Source organism: Ruditapes philippinarum, unplaced genomic scaffold (genome assembly GCF_026571515.1).
Source record: "Ruditapes philippinarum isolate M1 unplaced genomic scaffold, ASM2657151v2 ctg4801_1_1_1_1, whole genome shotgun sequence".
Lineage (NCBI taxonomy): Eukaryota > Metazoa > Mollusca > Bivalvia > Venerida > Veneridae > Ruditapes > Ruditapes philippinarum.
In genome coordinates this window covers 1-20,000 of record NW_026861228.1, presented here as the reverse complement: position 1 = coordinate 20,000, position 20,000 = coordinate 1, and the positions used below count along the sequence as shown (strand labels likewise).

At 33.1% G+C, this 20,000-nt stretch overlaps 1 protein-coding gene across 1 annotated transcript; it reads right to left on the bottom strand.

Moving 5' to 3' along the window:
- Nucleotides 1-2,008: 2,008 nt before the first annotated feature.
- On the bottom strand, nt 2,009-6,159 carry LOC132714951 (uncharacterized). The gene is made up of 2 exons (XM_060697888.1): nt 5,812-6,159; nt 2,009-5,362 (listed from the first exon to the last, which is right to left on the bottom strand). Exons 1-2 carry the CDS (start codon nt 6,141-6,143, stop codon nt 4,021-4,023), a joined length of 1,674 nt encoding a protein of 557 aa, XP_060553871.1. The 5' UTR covers nt 6,144-6,159; the 3' UTR covers nt 2,009-4,020.
- Between the last annotated feature and the right edge of the window lie 13,841 nt (nt 6,160-20,000).

Genomic DNA, 20,000 nt, shown 5'->3' with positions numbered 1-20,000 from the left:
TTAGTTAGTTAGTTAGTTAGTTAGTGTGTTCCTGAGTTCTCTTGACGGGCTAATATTTGTTGTATCTTAGCTGAGACTGGCAAATTTAACGCTTAATACGAATATTCTGTCTTATTAATAAAGACATCCATCAAGTGTTATTATAAATAATGGCATACCCATGCAGTCAATGGCTGTGTAACCCATCAAATGATTTATGTTCGGTAAATATTTCCTAAATTAAATCATTATATCTTTAGCAAATTCTCCAATACATTCGTAATTTGCCAAATTATAAAATTTATAAAAATACAATTGTACATTTGTAGTTTTAATGAATAATTAGACTTGCCAGTAAATCACTAAACATGTAGTATTCCTGGCCAAAGTAATGGCTTTGAGGAATATGTCCTGACCGAGGACAGCTTGAATCTGTGCGTCTCGTGCCGCTGTTGTCACATCAGGACGGACTAGTCCTGGACGATCGTGAATATTGCCAGTTTAAAAAAGCCGTAGATTTAGTCTGGCATTAGTTGTACAGTACAAACAGACTCGGGACCGGACAAAATTTCTGGATAAGCGAGGATTCAAGGTTACAAGGATTTAAACCATGGACGATCTTAACTTATTTATTAAGGCTGATGGAGGTGGGGAGTAAATTAAAATAAATGCTTACTTGTATATTTTGTATTTGAACCATTACTTTTAGCTGTTAAACCAATGTTGCAGTGATACGTCTCACGGGAATTCCGGCATTTACAATATCTATTATACTCAGTTATCTTTTTCATACATCAGTTAATGGCAGCAATTTCACATATCATTTTAAGGAAAGTTGGAACTTTGACCCGTGAGTCGTTGCATACTCTACTCTAAACATAATTGTACTCAAAAATACTAACAGGTCACGAATTAAGCTACTTTTAGAAATAAATTTAGATGCATTTATATTACAACTTGAATTGTTTTATTGTTGTGGCAGACATGAACGATGCTTTCATCAAACTTTAGTGGCATAGTAATTTTTTAGATGTTTTAATATCATTTTAAGGCGGAAATATTCTAAAAGGGTTTTGATTTATTTCGAATTATATGACTCCACAAAAATGTGTTTATTTTGCGGTTCGCACAGCAGTTACGGCTTGCGCGTAACACTATTGTTAATATTGTTGGCTCCATGACATGTAGATGTGTTTCTTGTTTTCGGGTGAAATTGTATGAAAAAAATACTTATATTTAATAAAAACTGGGTTATAATTTGTGTTAACGAAATTGATAAACAGTATGTAGGTCAGGTATTAATTAAATGAAATACTGTCAATATTCTATCATTTGGATCCTATATGCTCGGAATGCGTGTTTCTCAACCCGTTGCGGTTTGGTGTATATGCTTATATGCATGTGTCTTGAAGCATATATCTTAATTATCTTACACAGTTAACAGACTGATAATTCAATAATCAATTCAGTATATATAAAAGAAACGATATAGTTGTAGTATGGTAACTTAATGGGTTTTTAAGTGATATTTTTCCGACAGTATACCTCCGCAAATTTTCCGAGAGCCGCTGTCTTGCGAAAGACTATATTTATTTTTTTTCTAAAAAGATAATTGCTATCATATGTTAAGTCGTAACAAGTCACAAAATTAGCGGCTTTTGAAAATAAATTTAGTTGCATTTCTGTTTCCAGCGCGCAACTTGAAACGTAGTTTTCGTATTGTTGTGCCAGTCATGAACGATGCATTCAACAAATTGTAGTGGCATAGTAACATGTTGCATGTGTAAATAAATAACAGTTTCAGGTGAAAAATGATTACACCGTTTTTTGTTTACATTCAAATTATATGGCACTCCACAACCATGTGTTTATTTTATTTTGCAGTTCACCCAGCAATTACGTCTGGCCCTAAAGTCAGAACAATATTGCGGATATTGTTGGCTTCATGAGATGTAGATGCTTGTATTCGGGCCGAATAAAAACAAAACTGTATGAAAAATACTTATATTTAATAAAAACTGGGTTATTTGTTGATATGTGTTAACGATAATTTAGATATGGTATGTATGTCAGGTATTTATAAAATGAAATACTGTAAATATTCTATCATTTGGATTCTATAATATGTTCGTATTGCGTGTTTCTCAACATGTTGCAGTTGGGTGTATCTGTTTACACATATATATATATGTACCTTTAAGAATATATCTTAATTACCTTGCTCACCTCCATCTACAAAAGTCATATGACTTGCTGTGGCATATGACCTTGCGTACTTGTCATTAAATTCATAAAGTGTCTGTGCTGTTTTTAGTCGACCTTGCAGAAAAAGTCAGCAAATATATGTTAATCCAGGAAATGGAGAAAATCCGATACTTGTAGTTAACAACTTGTAACATTACATTATTAAAATAATACCATGTTCATTAGTGAAGAGTGACGCAGTGTCTAGCGTCCATAAACTTTTTAAGATATTACAACGTTAGTATAAGCTCCTTCTATGGTGGCTGATTTGTGCCATTCGTGTTTTCGCCTCGCGACCCGGCCAAGCGAAAAGTCGAAAATTAAGAAGTTAAAATGGCGGGGGTGCGCAGCGAAAACACGCTAATTATCGAGGGCGCATGGCGAAGTTGAATAAATAAAACTACGTCCAGCGGGGGCGCCGAGCGAGATTTAAGAAATAAAACGGCGGGGTCGTGGGTCGAAAACACGCTAATTAGCGCGGGCGCGGAGCGAAGGTTAATTGATAAAACATAGCCGCGTGCCCCCGCTAATAAGCGTGTTTTCGCCCCGCGACCCCGCCAAGCGAAAATTAGATAATTAACAAGTTAAAATGACGGGGGCGCGGAGCAATAACAAGCGAATTAGTGAGGGCGCGGGGCGAAGTTTGATAAAAAAAACTTCGTCCCGCGAACGCGCCGAGCGAGATTTAAGAAATAAAACGGTTGGGTCGTGGGATTAGTTGGGTCGCGGGGCAAAGTTTAATAAATAAAACTTCACCGCGCGGTCCCGATTATTAGCGTGTTTTCGTCCCGCTACCTCGAAGGGGCGCGGAGCGAGAACACGCTAATTAGCGGAAGCGCTAATCAGCGTGTTTTTGCTCTGCTCCCCGCCGTTTTATTTGATAAATCTTCGCCAGTCTGTCTCTAATTAATTGAGGTCACAATTCCGCTATGAATAAGTGTTAGTCCTCTCGCTCGGAAATTGCCTAAATAACTTCATTCCACTTTTGATCAACGTCCATGGCATTTAACAAACCGTGCATATATATTTACATTGTCATTCTCCGTTCATTGTTTATCATTTTGATTGTTTCATTCAATGAGATTTACAGAGACACGCTTAACTGTGTTAGATTTCGTTTCATAGTGAACGTCAAATTACATCCTGTTGTTAACTTTTCTCTTTGCTACTGCGTGCTGATAAAAATCTTTGATGTATGATACCAAACTTTTTTTCTGAATGCCAACAAATTCATCCTTTATTGATCTGTGGAAAATCATGTTAGGCGCTTGTATTTTATTGATTGTACAATGAAAACAAGAACATGTTTTGTCATCGAAAATCGTCCAAATTTTGACGTGCGCCATCTAAATTTCAATGTTTGAAATAGAATAAAAATATATCAATGACATATTTTCCATAAAATTTGCTTGTTATCATTTGTTATAAACATAAGTTTTATATTTATTAAACTTCACCCCGCGCCATCGCTTATTAGCGTGTTTTCGTTCCGCGACCCCGCCGTTTTAACTTGTTAATTCTCTCGACTTTTCGCTGGGAGAGGTCGCGAGGCGAAAACACGAATGACACAAATCAGCCACCATATCTTACGTACCGTCCCATGTCCAAATCAAGCATTGACACAGTAATACCCTCGAAGAAAAAGTATTTTTATTTCATTGCATCAAAAATTGCCATACACGCTTTTCATTAAATGTAATTCACAACATATAAATATAAAAATATAATCATCGTACCACAGCACAATGAAAACTATAGATACCTTATCTTTTTTATATCTCAAATACATGCATATTATCAGTATGTATTAAAAACTATGATATTGTTTTGAAAGCATGCAGCAATTAAACAGTTTTTCTTGTCATCATACAACAATGATGTTGGATTAATCAGACCAGCATCTTTACCCACCAATTCTCCCAAACATTTACCATCTCTATCAAACATCATGATGTTTGAGCTATTCCCAGAAATAAACACGGTCCCGTCATTGGCTACACATACACCACGTGTGTAGGAAAGCCTTTTATCTCTCAGTTCTCTCTTCACCTTACCATCTCTGTTCAGACAGATAGCACCATCACTATTATCTGCTATAATAACAGTATCTCCACTGACAGCCATTTGTTGTGGATATGATTTAAATATGCGTTGACCATTGACATCAATACTGATGGACTTTAATAATGTACCAGTCATATTGTATACATTAACATTATTACCAGCATATACCCACAACTCTCCAGCGCAATATGTCATTCCAAAGTAACGTCCACCTATAACAGATATATCTTTCATCTTAGATAATGAACTTCCTACTGATATAAACCAAACTGTGTTGTTGTTCAGTTTCACAGCGACCTCAGTATTACCAGTACAACACATACCTCTAGGATTTGATTCTAGATCCAAACAATCTTTAATGTTATAATTCACATCAAGCCTCTTTATCCTCGTGTTATAATAGTCAGCCAGTATTATTGTACCGTCAACAAGCTGACATATATCAACAATGTGAGATTGACTATGGTCATTTGTCATTTTGATATTAATCTCTTTCTGTGAACTTACTTTATGCAACTTTAATGCCATCAAACTGTTGTTTTCTGTTGTCTTCTGAACAGACCCTAAAGATGTTGACGCAATGATTAAAGATTTTAATTCCGTATTTTCCGTAAAGTGTAAATACTGACAACCTTTTACCTCGCTTTGTTTAAAAACTTTCAAAGCATTGTTTACAGTCTGTTGTACCAGTTTTGTCTGTACAAATTGTTGCCTTATACTCATACTGTCGACTGTCTGTAACTGGCTACTTGCTTGCTCAATTTCTTGTTTAACTTTGCTAATCTGAGAAACATTTACCTCAATCTCTTCTTTGGCCAAAGTAAAGTCTGAATTAAGAGCTTCCAATGCTTTATGCTTCAGCTTACGGATATGTTCAATGAATTCCCGCTCAATTCCCTCTATCTGAGAAATAATTTCGTTTCTTTGCTTCTCAACCCTATTGATGTTCGTCTGCAGCTTCTGATCAGTGTCATCTAAACGCTGTTGAATAGTTTTCATGTCCGTTTTGAGTCGCTCAATCTCTTTTACCTGATGTGAAGACACGTCTTCTAAATTAGATACTCCATTGCAGGATCTGAATTAAACAAAATGCCATTATTATGAACGTCATCACTTTTCAATTGTTTTGTTTTGAATTACTTTTACGTTAACTTAAAAGTACTTACTTTGAAAAGATGGGCATCTCAAAATTCATAAAATTCTGGAAAAGGGGAAACAGTTCGAGAACAATAAACTATGTATAAATTAAAGTGAAAATTGCAGGTTCGATTTTCTTATGCTGAAAAGCAACCGTTATTGTCCTAGTGATCGTTATCTTTTCTTTTATACATTTGGTATATTTTAATGTTCAATTTAAAGCACTTTTTATTAAATAATCCAGGCTTTACTCCGATGCATAGAAAAAGTTATTTCCCTGTATGATTTTCTAGAATAAGGTTAATCTTTAATTATATAATTCTAGAAAACGCGCATAATAACAAAGTGATATAGTCTAAAACAAGATAATAAAATATATAAACAAACCTGTGATTATCAAGAATACATTTCATACAATAGACAATGTCATGTGCTCCACAGTACATTTCAATGTCACGATCTGGATGATAACGACATTTTGTAATCATGGTTACCGCTGTACCTTTTGTTGACGCATCACAGTTTAGTAACGTATGTGACCGTGTAGCTTTTTGTCGACCATGATGTCGTGTACATGATGTACACAGATGTTCCACACATACGGGACAAAACTTGACGGCCTCTTCTCTGACATTATCCTCCCCACAAGGTGAACACGTGTACTCGGAGTCAGCATCCGAGCCATCTTTTATTGAACTCCAATCTCCACCCTCAGCCATGTTATATTGTCGTTCTTACTTCTGTTATATTGGAAAAGAATAAAATGTGCTAATACAAAAACTGTATATATATTTTTAGTTAATATATTCTACACGAACAGCTTAGGTAATAAATTTTTTTTTCAATAGCAATGGCAACATATATAAAATAGCTGTAATTTAAAGTTGTAGATGTACGAGGTTTATCCCAAAAAATCGCATAAAAGTTCCAATTTGAAAAATGTCCCACACTTTTGTATTTTGGAAAACACATTCATATTTATTATCGAAATAACAAGGAATTTTTTGGGGAAATATGTCATTGATATTCATTTTTAATTCTAATTCAAACATTGAAATTTAGATGGCGCACGTGAAAATTTGAACGATTTTCGATGACAAAACATGTTCTTGTTTTCAATGTAAAATCAATAAAGTACAAGCACCTAGCATAAAAATCCACAGACCATGCAAGGATGTATTTGTTGGCATTCATAAAAAATGTTTGGTATCATACATCAGAGTTATTTCAGCACGCAGTAGCAAAGAGAAAAGTAAAGAAAAAGGACGTAATTTGACGTTCACGAAAAAACGGAATCTAACACAGATATGCATGTCTCTGTTAATCTCATGGAATGAAACAATCAAAATGATAAACAAGCAACAGGGAATAACAATGTAAATATATATGCACGGTTTGTAAAATGCCATTGACGTTGATCAAAAGTGGGAAGGAGATATGCAGGCAATTTCCGAGCGAGAGGACTAACACTTATTCATAGCGGAATTGTGATCTCAATTAACTAGAGACAGACTGGCGAATGTATGTTGCATATCGCACATACTAGGGACCAGTTAAGGTTCTGCACACAGAGTATTGAAAGACATTCTTGGAATACAAACGGATCGGGTACGCTTGGAGCCCATGCCATTTATCTAAGACAAAGTTAATGATAAAATAGCCTCATGTTGAAATCAGACCATTGTCGCTACCTCTTTACAACATAAAGTTTCAAATGTCTGTAAATCCATATCGAATTTCGCATACAAAGTGAAAATATATTTACTTTAAATATGTATAGAATTGAAAATGGTATACATAGTTTCAAATGTTTGTAAACCCATATCGAATTTCGCATACAAAGTGAAAATATATTGACTTTAAGTATGTATAGAATTGAAAATGGTATGGCGAAAACTTTTTATAGAAGTTTTATCCGAACTTTTGGGACAAACCTCGTACAATACACACCTTCATACTAAAATGTAAGACAAAAAATACAAAACAAGAACGTGTTTGTTAAACACAAATGCCCCCGGCTCAGATTCTTGTCAGTAACAATATTTAAAATAAAGGCTGTATGGGCAAAAGTGTAAAAAATCTATTTTTAGCACTGATGACCTTGACCCAACTGACCCTAACTCCATCAAAAGGAAGAATATCATGCAACTTATTTTCCTACCAAATATGAAATAAATCTGTCAATATATAAAGGCTGTATGGGCAAAAGTGTAAAAATCTACTTTTAGCACTGTTGACCTTGACCCAACTGACCCCTAACTCCATCCAAAGGAAGGATACCATGTATGTTATCTTCCTACCAAATATAATACAAATCTGTCAATAAATAAAGGCTGTATGAGCAAAAGTGTAAAAAATCTATTTTTAGCACTGGTGACCTTGACCCAAATGACCCCTTACTAAAGGAAAAGGAAGAGGACATCCCATGGTATGACTATTATAAACATGGAAGACATTAACTTAAAAATAAAGGCTGTATGAGCAGAAATGTTTAGATTTATATTTTTACACAAGTGACCTTGACCTTGACCTAGAGACGCTTAACGCCACAAAAATTAGAGGACCGTTAAAGGTATCCACCTACCAAATATGAAAGATTTCATTAAGTAAATTAAGTCATTAGGTGAATTTTTTTGATAAATCCAACTTGGCGGAATAGGTTAACCATACAAGGCCCTATTTTCAAAGTGATAAAAAGGGAAATTACTGGGGAAATGGATGGTATAGTTATATAACTTGGCAATATCATGTACATTGAATTGATGAGTTAGTGTGAAAATTATTAAGCCATTATTATAGTTCAGACAGAACATAAGATATTTCCAACTTGCCGGTTTAGGTTAACCATTATTCATTTTCTAAGTGCTGAAAAGGGCAATAACTTGGTGCAAATGGAAGCCATAGTTATGTACCTTGCCCAGATCATATACTTTGTATGGATTAGTAAGTGTATAAATTATGAAGCCATTGGTACAGGTAGAACTTAAGAAAAATCCAACTTGCCGTTCTAGGTTAACCTCGTACGGACAGACGGACAGGCGGACGGACGGTTCAATTACTATATGCCTGGGGGCATAAAAAAGATATATGAATATTTATTTTTAATTACTTCCATTAAGGTACCTAATTTAGGAAATACGTACTTGACTATTGTTGTTTTAAATGAACAATGAAATATAAGCATTTTTAAAATTATGAAAAATGTCAAAGTAAATGTTGTATTTTCTGAAAGTAGTCCAAATTTAACAAGTTGTTACTTAAAATGATATTAAAATATAAAGAAACAAAAAAAAAAGTTGATTTTGATATGGTTGAACGGGTCTTCATTTTGAAGCTGCACGTCTCTTTTTTGTTTGTTTGATTGGGTTTAACAGGGCTCACACAGGCTCAAATAAAATAATAGCCAATATTTTTTACTTAAAAAAATAATAGCCAAAAGTTCAGCTTTCAGTTCAACTTTAACGTCCCCCCGACACAGTATATGTCATATTGCGACTTTACTGGTGGAGGAAGACATCAGATTCCCTTCCATGCATTATTTCAGGCACGAACGGGCACCTGAGTAGAACCAGCGACGTTCCGGAAGCTAGCTGGATAGCTTCCTCTTATGAAAAAATCCAAAGTCCCTGTAGGGATTCGAACCCACAGCGGGAAGGGGCAAGTGGTTTGAAGTCAACGACTTTAACCACTCGCACGCCTCTATATGAGCCAACATTTTTTAAAGAAAACTAAACTTGAGACATATTTACTAAACCTTTAAGAAAAGTAAAAAGATTCAAGAATCAAATAATATTTTACATGTTCTGTGCGATAAAGACCAAATTTTGCAGTAGTTGTTACCATTTTGATTTCGTCACCAAGTTATACAATTCTTAAAAAGAAAGTCATGGAAATTAGCATGAATTTAGAGGGATGCGGGCATGTTGCTGTAATTATCAGCTGTCTCGACTACAGAATGTTTGAGAATATTCCAGAAAAGTTGTCTATATCAAACGGCCAAAAAGATCAATCGCACCACTTCGACTATTATTCATAATCATCTCAGAGTAGCGGTTCTAGCTCTTGACTTCGGATGAAAAACACAAAGTTTAATCCTTTCATTATGGGTAACGAATATATTTATTTCACATTTAACTGAAAAATGATCATTGAAAAAATATGTATGACAATCAGAACCAATTCAATAATTCTCATTGTCAATTATATATATATATCTAACATTAACCAGGTACATGTATAAAGTTTGTTATTTCGGTTTCTAAAAAAAACATAATAGTAAGTCTATAAAGAATGCATTTTTAGTTCATCAAACGAGTCAAGTAATATCATATCCCACTGTTTACCCATCATCCAAGTAAATTAGCATGTTTTCATCTCTATGATTAATTTTCCTAAGAACTTATGCTTATACAATGTACATATTTTTACATAAAGCACGATTTTCAATATACACAACTATTCAAGATTCAATTTAAAACTTGATATAATCCTTCACAAGTCAACAATTTTATGAGGGTAAGTTTTCAATTTTTAAACATTTTTGAAAATAACATCAAAGCTCTTTTTTTATAAAAAATATCGAAATCATATCTACCTACTGACTTTCCTCTATATTCACCCGTTTTTGTATCGAACTATCCTGCACTTTTTGCAGAGCTATCATTTCCGCTGTGAAGGAAATGTCACAAAACAGACTTTAAACACAGTAATCATGAAATCTAACCGAAAAACAATGCTGAATATTCAACTTTTTTTGAAACATTATAGAAATTTGGCCGAAATGAAAGACATCAACGGTGACAATTCCATCTGAGCTCCATAACGAAGTGCTGAAAAGATTCATAAGTGGTATTAACAAAAACCACCGTCGCCTAGCTGGGACCACGTTTGAATTGATCAAACAAATGGGAGGAAGAATATTATAGTAAATAATATTCATATAAAACATAATATTCTTGTACAAAATGTAATTCATATTTCATATTTGACCTTGACGGTCTAGGTCCATGTGTGTTGCTTTGTGTAAGTATTATTGAAATCCAGGAATAGATAATTGATAAAATAAAATGTAATGCAATTTTTACGGTCACGGTCAAATTAAGGTCAAGTTCATCAATGAATTATTCATTATACTTCTCTTTGTATAAGGGTTCTATTGCCCTGGTATAAATCAAATCCGTAAATATATAACAGTGTTATGACAATCTAATCAAAATGGAATATTTGACATTTTCAAGTGTTTTTTTTGTTCGAGAGTGAATTAAATCGATAAATAAATAACAAAGAAATGGGACAGTGTATCAAAATTCCTGATTTGAATCTGAGTGCCAATATCAATTATATAAGGTCAATATCAAGTTCAATCAAATATTCTTTACTGTCATGTCCCAAAGTTTGTTGTGCCAAGTATGAGGAGAATCTGTTCTTTACTTACAAAAGTATATCCTATCCTCTGTCCTATTCCATCCTATCCTATTGTCTCATCCTCTTTCCTATCATGTCCTCTCCCACGTATCATATCCTCTATTTAATAATCATCTTTCCTATCCTTTATGCTATCCTATTCTATTTGCTACCCTTTATCATTTATCATATTCTAGCCTAAATCATAATCTTTATCCTATCCTACCTTATCCTCTTCCCTATCCTATCTCATATCCTTTTCTATACTATACAATCCTGTCCTCTCTTCTATCCTATCCTATCCTCTTATCCTCTGTTGCATGTATCCTATCCTCTTAGCCTCTCCTCTTTCCCATGTATCCTATCCTCTATCATATCCTTTCTGATCCTATCCTTTTATATCCTAAACTTTATCCTTTCCTATTCTATCTATCCAAAAGCGCAAATATCTACACAATTTGAAATACATTTTATTTAATGTATCTGTTGGCTCAGGTTCACAGTTTCATGAAAAGACCATGGCCCAGGAGAATCCCATAACTTTAAAATCTCATTATAGTCAATGCTATTGATAATTGTTTATAAGTATTTAAGCTAGACCATTTAATCTAGCATCCTTCATAGATGATCGAGTCACTTCTAATTTAATTTATATTGGAGGTTTTTATTTTATTATTTTTTATTTTCAAGATCGATTTTTCTATATTTATTAACTTCTCAAATTTTAAGCGAGGCAACTGCCTCGGTTTGCCTCAGTGTGGCTACGGCGCTGCTATCTGTTCAAAAATCTGATACAAAAACGGGAAAATGTTAAGTTAAGAGGAAAGTCAGGAATGTAGTTCCGTTTAATTTTATTTTAAAAAGAGGTTTGAATTTTATGTAAACATGTTTAAAAAGTTTAAAACTTACCCATGGAATGATTTACTTTCGCTTTCATATATAGTGTTATAGTAACGGAAATCACATTTTCCTTTTACGGATGCACAATTTTAAGTTCCATATGGAATTTTACACCCGTGACTAGGACTGAATTAAATAATTATTTGAAAACAATTACCATATCTTCCTCTTTCGTTTTCACTTTACCACCCCTATGTTGAACACGACTAAATGATTTAGTAATCTCTTCAGTCGGAACACCTCGACAATTATCCACCATAATTGAGGACTCAATTGATACGGGTTGAATACCTGCGAACAAAAGCGGCTGGTGTTATCTTTGATAATAACGAATGTATCTATTGACATCCAAAGAAAAATTAAGTATGTAAGTATGTAACATTTTTATTTAGAATATGTCTTACAATCATAATCAATTTGTAACCTGAAATACGAATTATAGCTACTTTCTCTTACACACAAAACGGGTCTTAAAATATCAAAATATTTGAACATTAAAAGTTAAAAAAAATATGCATATTTATTAAGTAGAATTTGCAGTTTCCATGAGATAAATGTGACCTAACAGTGGTTATGTTTCACTTAACACTGATATAAACATCCATCTGTTTACATGTAGCGAGTAGAACAGACCTTGCTATATAAATTAAAACGGATTACCAAGATAAACTATTCGTTTTTGTCTCTTTCATACACATAATTTTCTATGATATATTTAAAGCAATCTATTGCAGGATAATAAACTTAACAAGCTCACAATATTGGTCTACCCGAACTCAACTTATCTGCTTGCATTCAGTTAACAGGTGTGTTTATAATGAAGTCAATGTTTACAAAATAAAACAGTGCAACTGTTTACAATAACAGAAGGATAAACATTACAATTACTTCATTGAGACGTTTTTTCGTCTGACAAGACATTTATCATCTAGCTCCATGTAATATACAAGCCTGTGGTGAAATTTTGTTTTTTGACATTTCATTTTAAAAACGCTCTAATTATACAATGTGTTGGAGAGTAGTTAACAGGTATAAATTTCTACTTCGGGTTTCAGCAATAGAAAGAGCATCGAAACACGAGGCTAGCCGCTATCTGATACGAGGGGGCGTAGCCCCGAGTATTAATCAGATTGCCGAGTGTTTTGATGATCTGTCTCTTTTGTATCATTGTCACGTTCCCTGTTGTCACAATATGAAACCCCAGAAAAAAAGAACCAATGAACAAGCATCTGAATATGATATTTCTATCGCTATCCCTTTCTCTGCCGTTACAATATGTAACCCCAGCAAAAATGAGCCAATCAATGGGCATGCTCTGGAATGCGGGACTCCAGTTAACGCACTGTGTATGTATATGTATACGAGTTAACTCTGACACATTTTCAACAGAAAGATTCCCAAACTATGATACAATAAGTATACAAGTACAAATGTTGCTGCAATGCAGCAATTGAGAAGCTCCGCGCAAAAATGCGCTCATTAAGAATACCTTACCAAATTATTCCTACGCACAGGTCATGTGTTATATTCAGATTATGTACTATTGTAGATTTTTTCCAAATGTTTTGTAAACCATTTTTTGCATAATTATACTTATCTTATGCACTGTCCATAATTAAATATAGGGAAAAGATGTTTAATATAAAAAATGCTTTCACTGATGCCTACCTGGTAAGGAAAGTAATTCCACTGAATACAAACAAGACTTACAAGACTTGTAAATGTTATGTGACATGACTGTACTGTGTTCTGTTTGTGTCACTACTGTAGTCAGTAACATAGGATGATAAAAATATTAAAGTCTGATTTTTTAATTATTATAATTGTAACAAATATACAAATAGTAACAAAAGGGGCTAATATTATAATATAGTAATATTACATGCATTTTCATGTCAAATTAACAAAATGGTTTCTTTCAATACTGAATGTAGAACACACTCTGGAATGAAAAAAATGGGATGAATTTCAAAAAGACCAAATTCAGGAATTTTTTGTTTGTTATACACGCGTTACATGGTGATACAGTATTTATTAATATAATAGAAGACTGTTACCTGAATTTTAGGCAGGTATGAGGAAATTCACTAGCATCATGTTCGTGCGAGTCAAAGATATATAGAAGCTATTTGACATTGGTGATATATATAAAAAAATATTTTGTTAATTGATTTATTTGGAGATCAATATACTTTTTGTTGAATTGCTTTAAAACCATTCATAAAAAACATTATACTTCATATTCAAAATGCAGATCAAATCAATGATGCTATCTATCTATAGGCTATGCCTAATGAGGGTCCATCCGCTCGTAAGGCCACAAAATACAGGTTTCGCTGTCGAGTACGGACCCTGGACATGTCACCAGTGATACCCTTCGCAGGAAGACCTATTTTTACGGACGCGGACAGTCACGGACAGGTCGCGTCACGACAAAATGCCTCGAACGACATTAAATACTTTATCGATTTCGAAAGAAAATACTAAAAAGCTCACCAAAATAGTGTTGGAGAACCCATAAGTTTATGATGCACAAATGACAGATTTAAACAACAACATCTAGTCTTCGGTTGCTAAAGAGATGTTATTCAAAAACCTAACTGGTATTCAATGTTTTTGAAGCCATTTCATATGGAAAACTTGTTCCGGTTAGGTGGTTTCATGCTTACATCTGTTGGTGCATGATTGAACTGGAAACCAGCTGCAATCGTGCCAATCGCAACTTTTCGGCCTTTTCCGTCACTCTTCGGATTAAAGATAATAGCCGATGTAGTTCCGATTGCAATCGTGACAATTCGGGCGATTCCGTCATACTGCGGAATCAGACGAAGTAATATTACGGAAATCTAAGCTATTTTAGTTACTTTGGTAATCCCAGTTTGTTTATATAAATAGGATTTCTATTTTTACTCGATTTATCAGTTTAAACCGTTAAAAATTATAAACGAAATTGTTCCGTTTCAATTGTTTTTCAAGACGCAAAAGTTAGTTTCTTTTATAATTGTTTTTTTTTGTCTGTATTAGTTTTATACAATAGAGTAGTATTCCGTCTTCAAGGGATCTTGCTTACCAAATCACGCATGATCGAGTTATATTTAGATCTACTGAACGCAATTCAACTTCTTGGTGAGGTAATCTAAAAATAGCCCATGCATATCATTAACCTTGCCACGTGCTACAGAAAGCGCATCGTATTTGTGATCGTGTAACATAGTTGATACATGCTTTAATTGGTACCACGTAACGAAGTAATTTAGTGCATTTACTTGTCTGTAAAGCAAACGAATGATTTCTCTGCGAAAAAGGGGAAATGAAATGTGCACACTGGTTTCCTTTCAGTATCAACGTTTTACGATTGATCATTTTATTTATTAGTTTTATACAATATAGAATATATAGATTTCGATTCGTTTTGACAAAAAATATTTGTTTTACAAAAAAAAACTAAATAAACCCTTTATGATATACAAATACCGTAATTCAAAAAAATTGTGATAATAAATTGAAACCAAAAAAAAATTTTTTTAAAGGGTTGGGATGATTAAGGCACAACCATGACAACTGTGCAAGCCTTTCCTTTTAAAAGGAAACTTTATTCCTTTTTCTTTTTACCTAATTCGTTGATGTTACAACTGGTTTTGGTATTAAAATGAAATTATATCATATTCTACATTATTTATCCTCTGTTCGCTATACTATAATTAACAGTACATAGACAATAGCGTACAAACGGACTAATATTCACGGACATGCACCGGAACTGGATCACGAACTGGATCACGGACGCGGATCACGTACAATAGGAAAATTAATTAATTAATTTTGAAGCACAAAGTAGTGTCAACCAATGAAATGTAACTTTATATACTAAAGTTTAATTATTTTAAAACAACCAATATATCAACATGTTATTAATAAACATCTAATTTCATTAATATAAATTGAGAATAATAATTAAAAGCAAAATAATTAAAGTCTTATACATGAAATCTTCTTTATATTGACAAATTCAATCATTAATAGTATACTTGATATGCTGTGTGTAAATTAATTCAAAATGTAACAAATTATAATTTCATGTACTAATAAAAAAGGGAAATAACAAATGTATAACCTAAGTGTCAAAAATCAGAACATTTATTGGCGTCCGAGCCGAAGCGCGGCGCCTATTATGGAATGAAATCAGATTTTGTGAAAGGGCGACAACAACTTCTCGAGCCTTTTATAGTTGTTCATAATAAAAGCCGATCATTCCGATCGGTATGAGGGTGCTTGATTATTAATTAGTCGAGATATGTACAATGAATGGCGAACTGGTGAATTTCGCAATGCAAACATTTTCAAATGAAATATCCTTTTCCGTCAATAAATCGCGCTCTTTGGGGTATTTTTGTTTATCATTTTGTAGTACACAGTGGGTTATTATGGTATGTTATTCCGAAAGCTGTTAATAGAATGATGTGTTGATGACCTAAATATTCCGAAAATCTATTTATAGAGGGATGTACTCCTATCGGATAATTCCCGGTCTCTCCCGGGATTACTAGTGACCGGCGAATAGTACCACACGTTTATTGTCCGGTCTCTCCCGGTTTTGGAGTAGATGTTTGATTTCGTTACAGAACAGAACAAATATTTTACAGATAAATAAGCTTTTTTCAAAATGAATGTTTGTCACTTAGTTTGGTTACAATAATTAATAAACACAGATCAACTCTCAAATTTATTGATTATTATTATACATAAACATACAATTCGAAAAAAAAAACCAACAACACAAATCGCATGTTTTATTTTATCTATATGAGATAAAAGCAATAAATATGTACAATAATTGAGAAAAATGTACATTTTATGGCATTAATATAACACTATCAACTTTGAAACATTTTATTTAATTTGTTATTCGTGTTTAGTAAAGATGCCGAGGAATTATTCAAAGTTACAAATCAGATTTTATGAATTATTCAAGTGATTGATAATTTAAAAATGATAAAGAAAAATACAAATGTACATGTATATGGTTTAAGAATAAACAATATTATATATTGAAAGATTAACCATGATTTACTGACTTTTTCCAGTTAAGTTTTGACTTATAATCGTCGGTCAATAAGACAATTGAATTCTTAAAATAGTAGTAAACGTAAAAACTCAGTATTAAAATAGCGCATAAAACACAAAAAAAAGAAAAGAAAACAATATTCATAAAATCTGTATTTTTTTTTATTAAAATAGATATTACAATTATTGTATAATAAACAATTATGCTCAACATGATCAACATGGTAATATAAAAAGTGTCATATTGTTACTTAGTGTGAACAGATACCTTAAGAGGGGGTCCTCGCTAATAGCGATATAACATAATAAGGGACAATTACACAAGTATGGTGTTGATCATGCCGTACACATATGGATTATAAATGATTGTATACATGTATATCCGTTGCTATTAATAACCACGATCATAAAGAAATAACAAGTAATATTCTAATTTCTAGCATGCCAATCAGTTATAAATAATGAACAATGTCTTTCGTCCGTTCATTCATAAGTGATATACAATTATGGTAAAAACCAATGAACCATTGAAAAGTTTATAAGAATATCTTGTCATCATATATCTACTAGTTCATCTGCACCTGCTGCTTGGACGCCCTTTGATGCTTTGCATCAATGCTTTTCTTGTAGCTATTTATAGCTTTCGAATTCATGTATAGCAGAACTGCTTACCTGTTCTGATTCGTTAATATGACATGTTGCGAATCACCGAAGGGGAAACCAATGTAGAAATCGAAAGGAGTTCTTGAATGCGGATTTATGTTTAGCTGTAAATCGAAGGGATTAAATGATCAAATCCGGGCCCATGGACAAAAAAAATAGTAAACACAAATAGCTCCGCGCCTGTGGAGTTTACATGTGAAGTTTAGATGACTTCCCGCATCAAAGGTGCGTATCCTTGTCGGTAGCCTCTTTGCGAAATCTACTGAAAAAATACTCTGCTGAAAAACAACAGACATAAACCAATCTAGTGAATACTAATATTACTGACAGACGGTGGTGTATCATATGAAAAAGCAGTATACCACGGAACACTAGAATGTTTTTCTTAAGAATTTGTTCATTTTTCATTTACTGCAATTCCACAATAAGCTACATAATATCGCGATTCCATCCAAGAATAAAAGATGACTGTTCAGGTAAACAAATAACCCCTATGACTCACATAAATATTTATAAATACCCTTCGGGAAATAATAGGTAATGTAGAGTGAGGCCGTCTCTTATATTTGAGGCAGTTTTATTTTTCATTCTTAACATTTGCCATTATTAATTAATGTTCAATGGCCATTGAAAATGTCAATCTTACAACTAATTTATCTCAGCTTGGTTGTGAAAAAATGAGCATAATGTCATAATGTTAATGTAATATTTACCTTGTTTATTGTAGTTTGTGATGTTGAAATAAAAATAAGAATTGAGTGTGCGACAGAAAAAGCAGTTTTGCGTACTTTTAGTATATAACATGCAATAGATTTAAATATTTTCTTTTTGTCCTTATTACTTTTATTTAATAAAATACTGAGAATTTAGAAGTCAATAAAAAGAAAATGAAAATTCACTTCTAAATCCTCAATTACTATCAGTCCTTCCGAATATATTTTACTTTGATAAGTCGGTAGCATTAAAATGATATAACCAATACTCGCAAAGAAGAAATATATTTTTAAATACATGAAGTATTGGTCAAAGTAAATCTCTGAAGTGTCGATGAATTGTTTATGTTTACTTAAAATGCGTTATAACATATGACTGTGACATTGTCGTGGTTGTTTAACCACTAGTTCATGAAAATGCAAGTGAACCTACTAGCATCCGTATATTGCACATTTTAGGTCGAGTTCAGACTACTGTATAAAATCTTATTCACATACCGACATAAAAGGGCCCACATGCTTTTAAAAAATAGTTTACCTGTGACAGGAGAAATCATTTGCAAACAGAAGACCTGTGCCGCTACGAAGTAGACAGTTTTGGTGAATTTCAAATACATGTACACTTTTGACTATCTATTGCCATTCACCTGAAAATAATGAAAACATATTAGATTTATGATGTGTAGATTATCAAATCACTGGTTAATTGACGTCTACATTACCTGCTGAAGCGTTGGGCGTTAATTAAATCATATTGTGTTGCTTCTTGTGGAGTTGCAGTAATTGAAACTAGACGACTTTTTTAGAACAATTCTAGTGCTTCGTAGTATACTTCTTTCTCACAAGACAGATCGTCTTCTATCAGTAGAATGTACATTTATTGGATTGGTATTTGTCGGCGACGAATGGCCTTTACGTGTGCACAGAGGAAACTGTTTCAGTAGATTTCTCAAAGAGTCTACCGACTTCTTTGAGGTCCTTATCCGAAGTTTGACACAAAGGGCCAAGACGATGCCATTGCCAACATTACTGACGCAAAACTTGTCGAAATCACGGTTGCTATGTATCTCTATTTGAAACAAACCTAAAAAGAACCACCTAAAATATGTCGGCTGTTAAACACCCTGTGGTTTCGAGTAATTTCCATCTGGAGAATCGACAGATAAAATAACTTTATTAAATATAGATACAGTGACATTTACGTTTTGTAAAAATTGAGGTTCAACCATTCAGCATTGATTGGTGCATTATTCACATAATCAGCAATGCCTTGTAAAATTGTCTCAGTCACATATTATCTGCTAATTTTAATGTAATATATCAAGAATAGTTTGGGGAAGGTCTCTCGATGTATACCGTGTACTAGTATCACAAATAGTTGTAGATGTTTTCCGTTAAAAATAGTCAAGAATGCGCAGATTTCAACACTTTCTTTATTCTCATTCATGGAATAATATATCAATGTGATACAACAATGCGATTCTCTGAAATTAATAAATAAACAAACTAAATACTGATTACAACGCATTTAAAATAAAATACAATAAGTTGTCTAAAATAATAATGTTAATACAAATCATAAATATACGATATTACCTTAAAACAATTATAGACTTAAATCTATTAAAATAATATTGTTATTTTATATTTCCGCGAATAATTCCGTTTATAATTTAATTCACGGCAAATATTGTAAAGTTCATCATCATTTAAACAATATTGAATTTACTATTAAAATTCATACATAATTAATAACTTGCTTACCGATTATGATCTACTTTCCATTGGAAAACATCAATAAACAAAACACATCAACAATTTAAGCACTTCCCA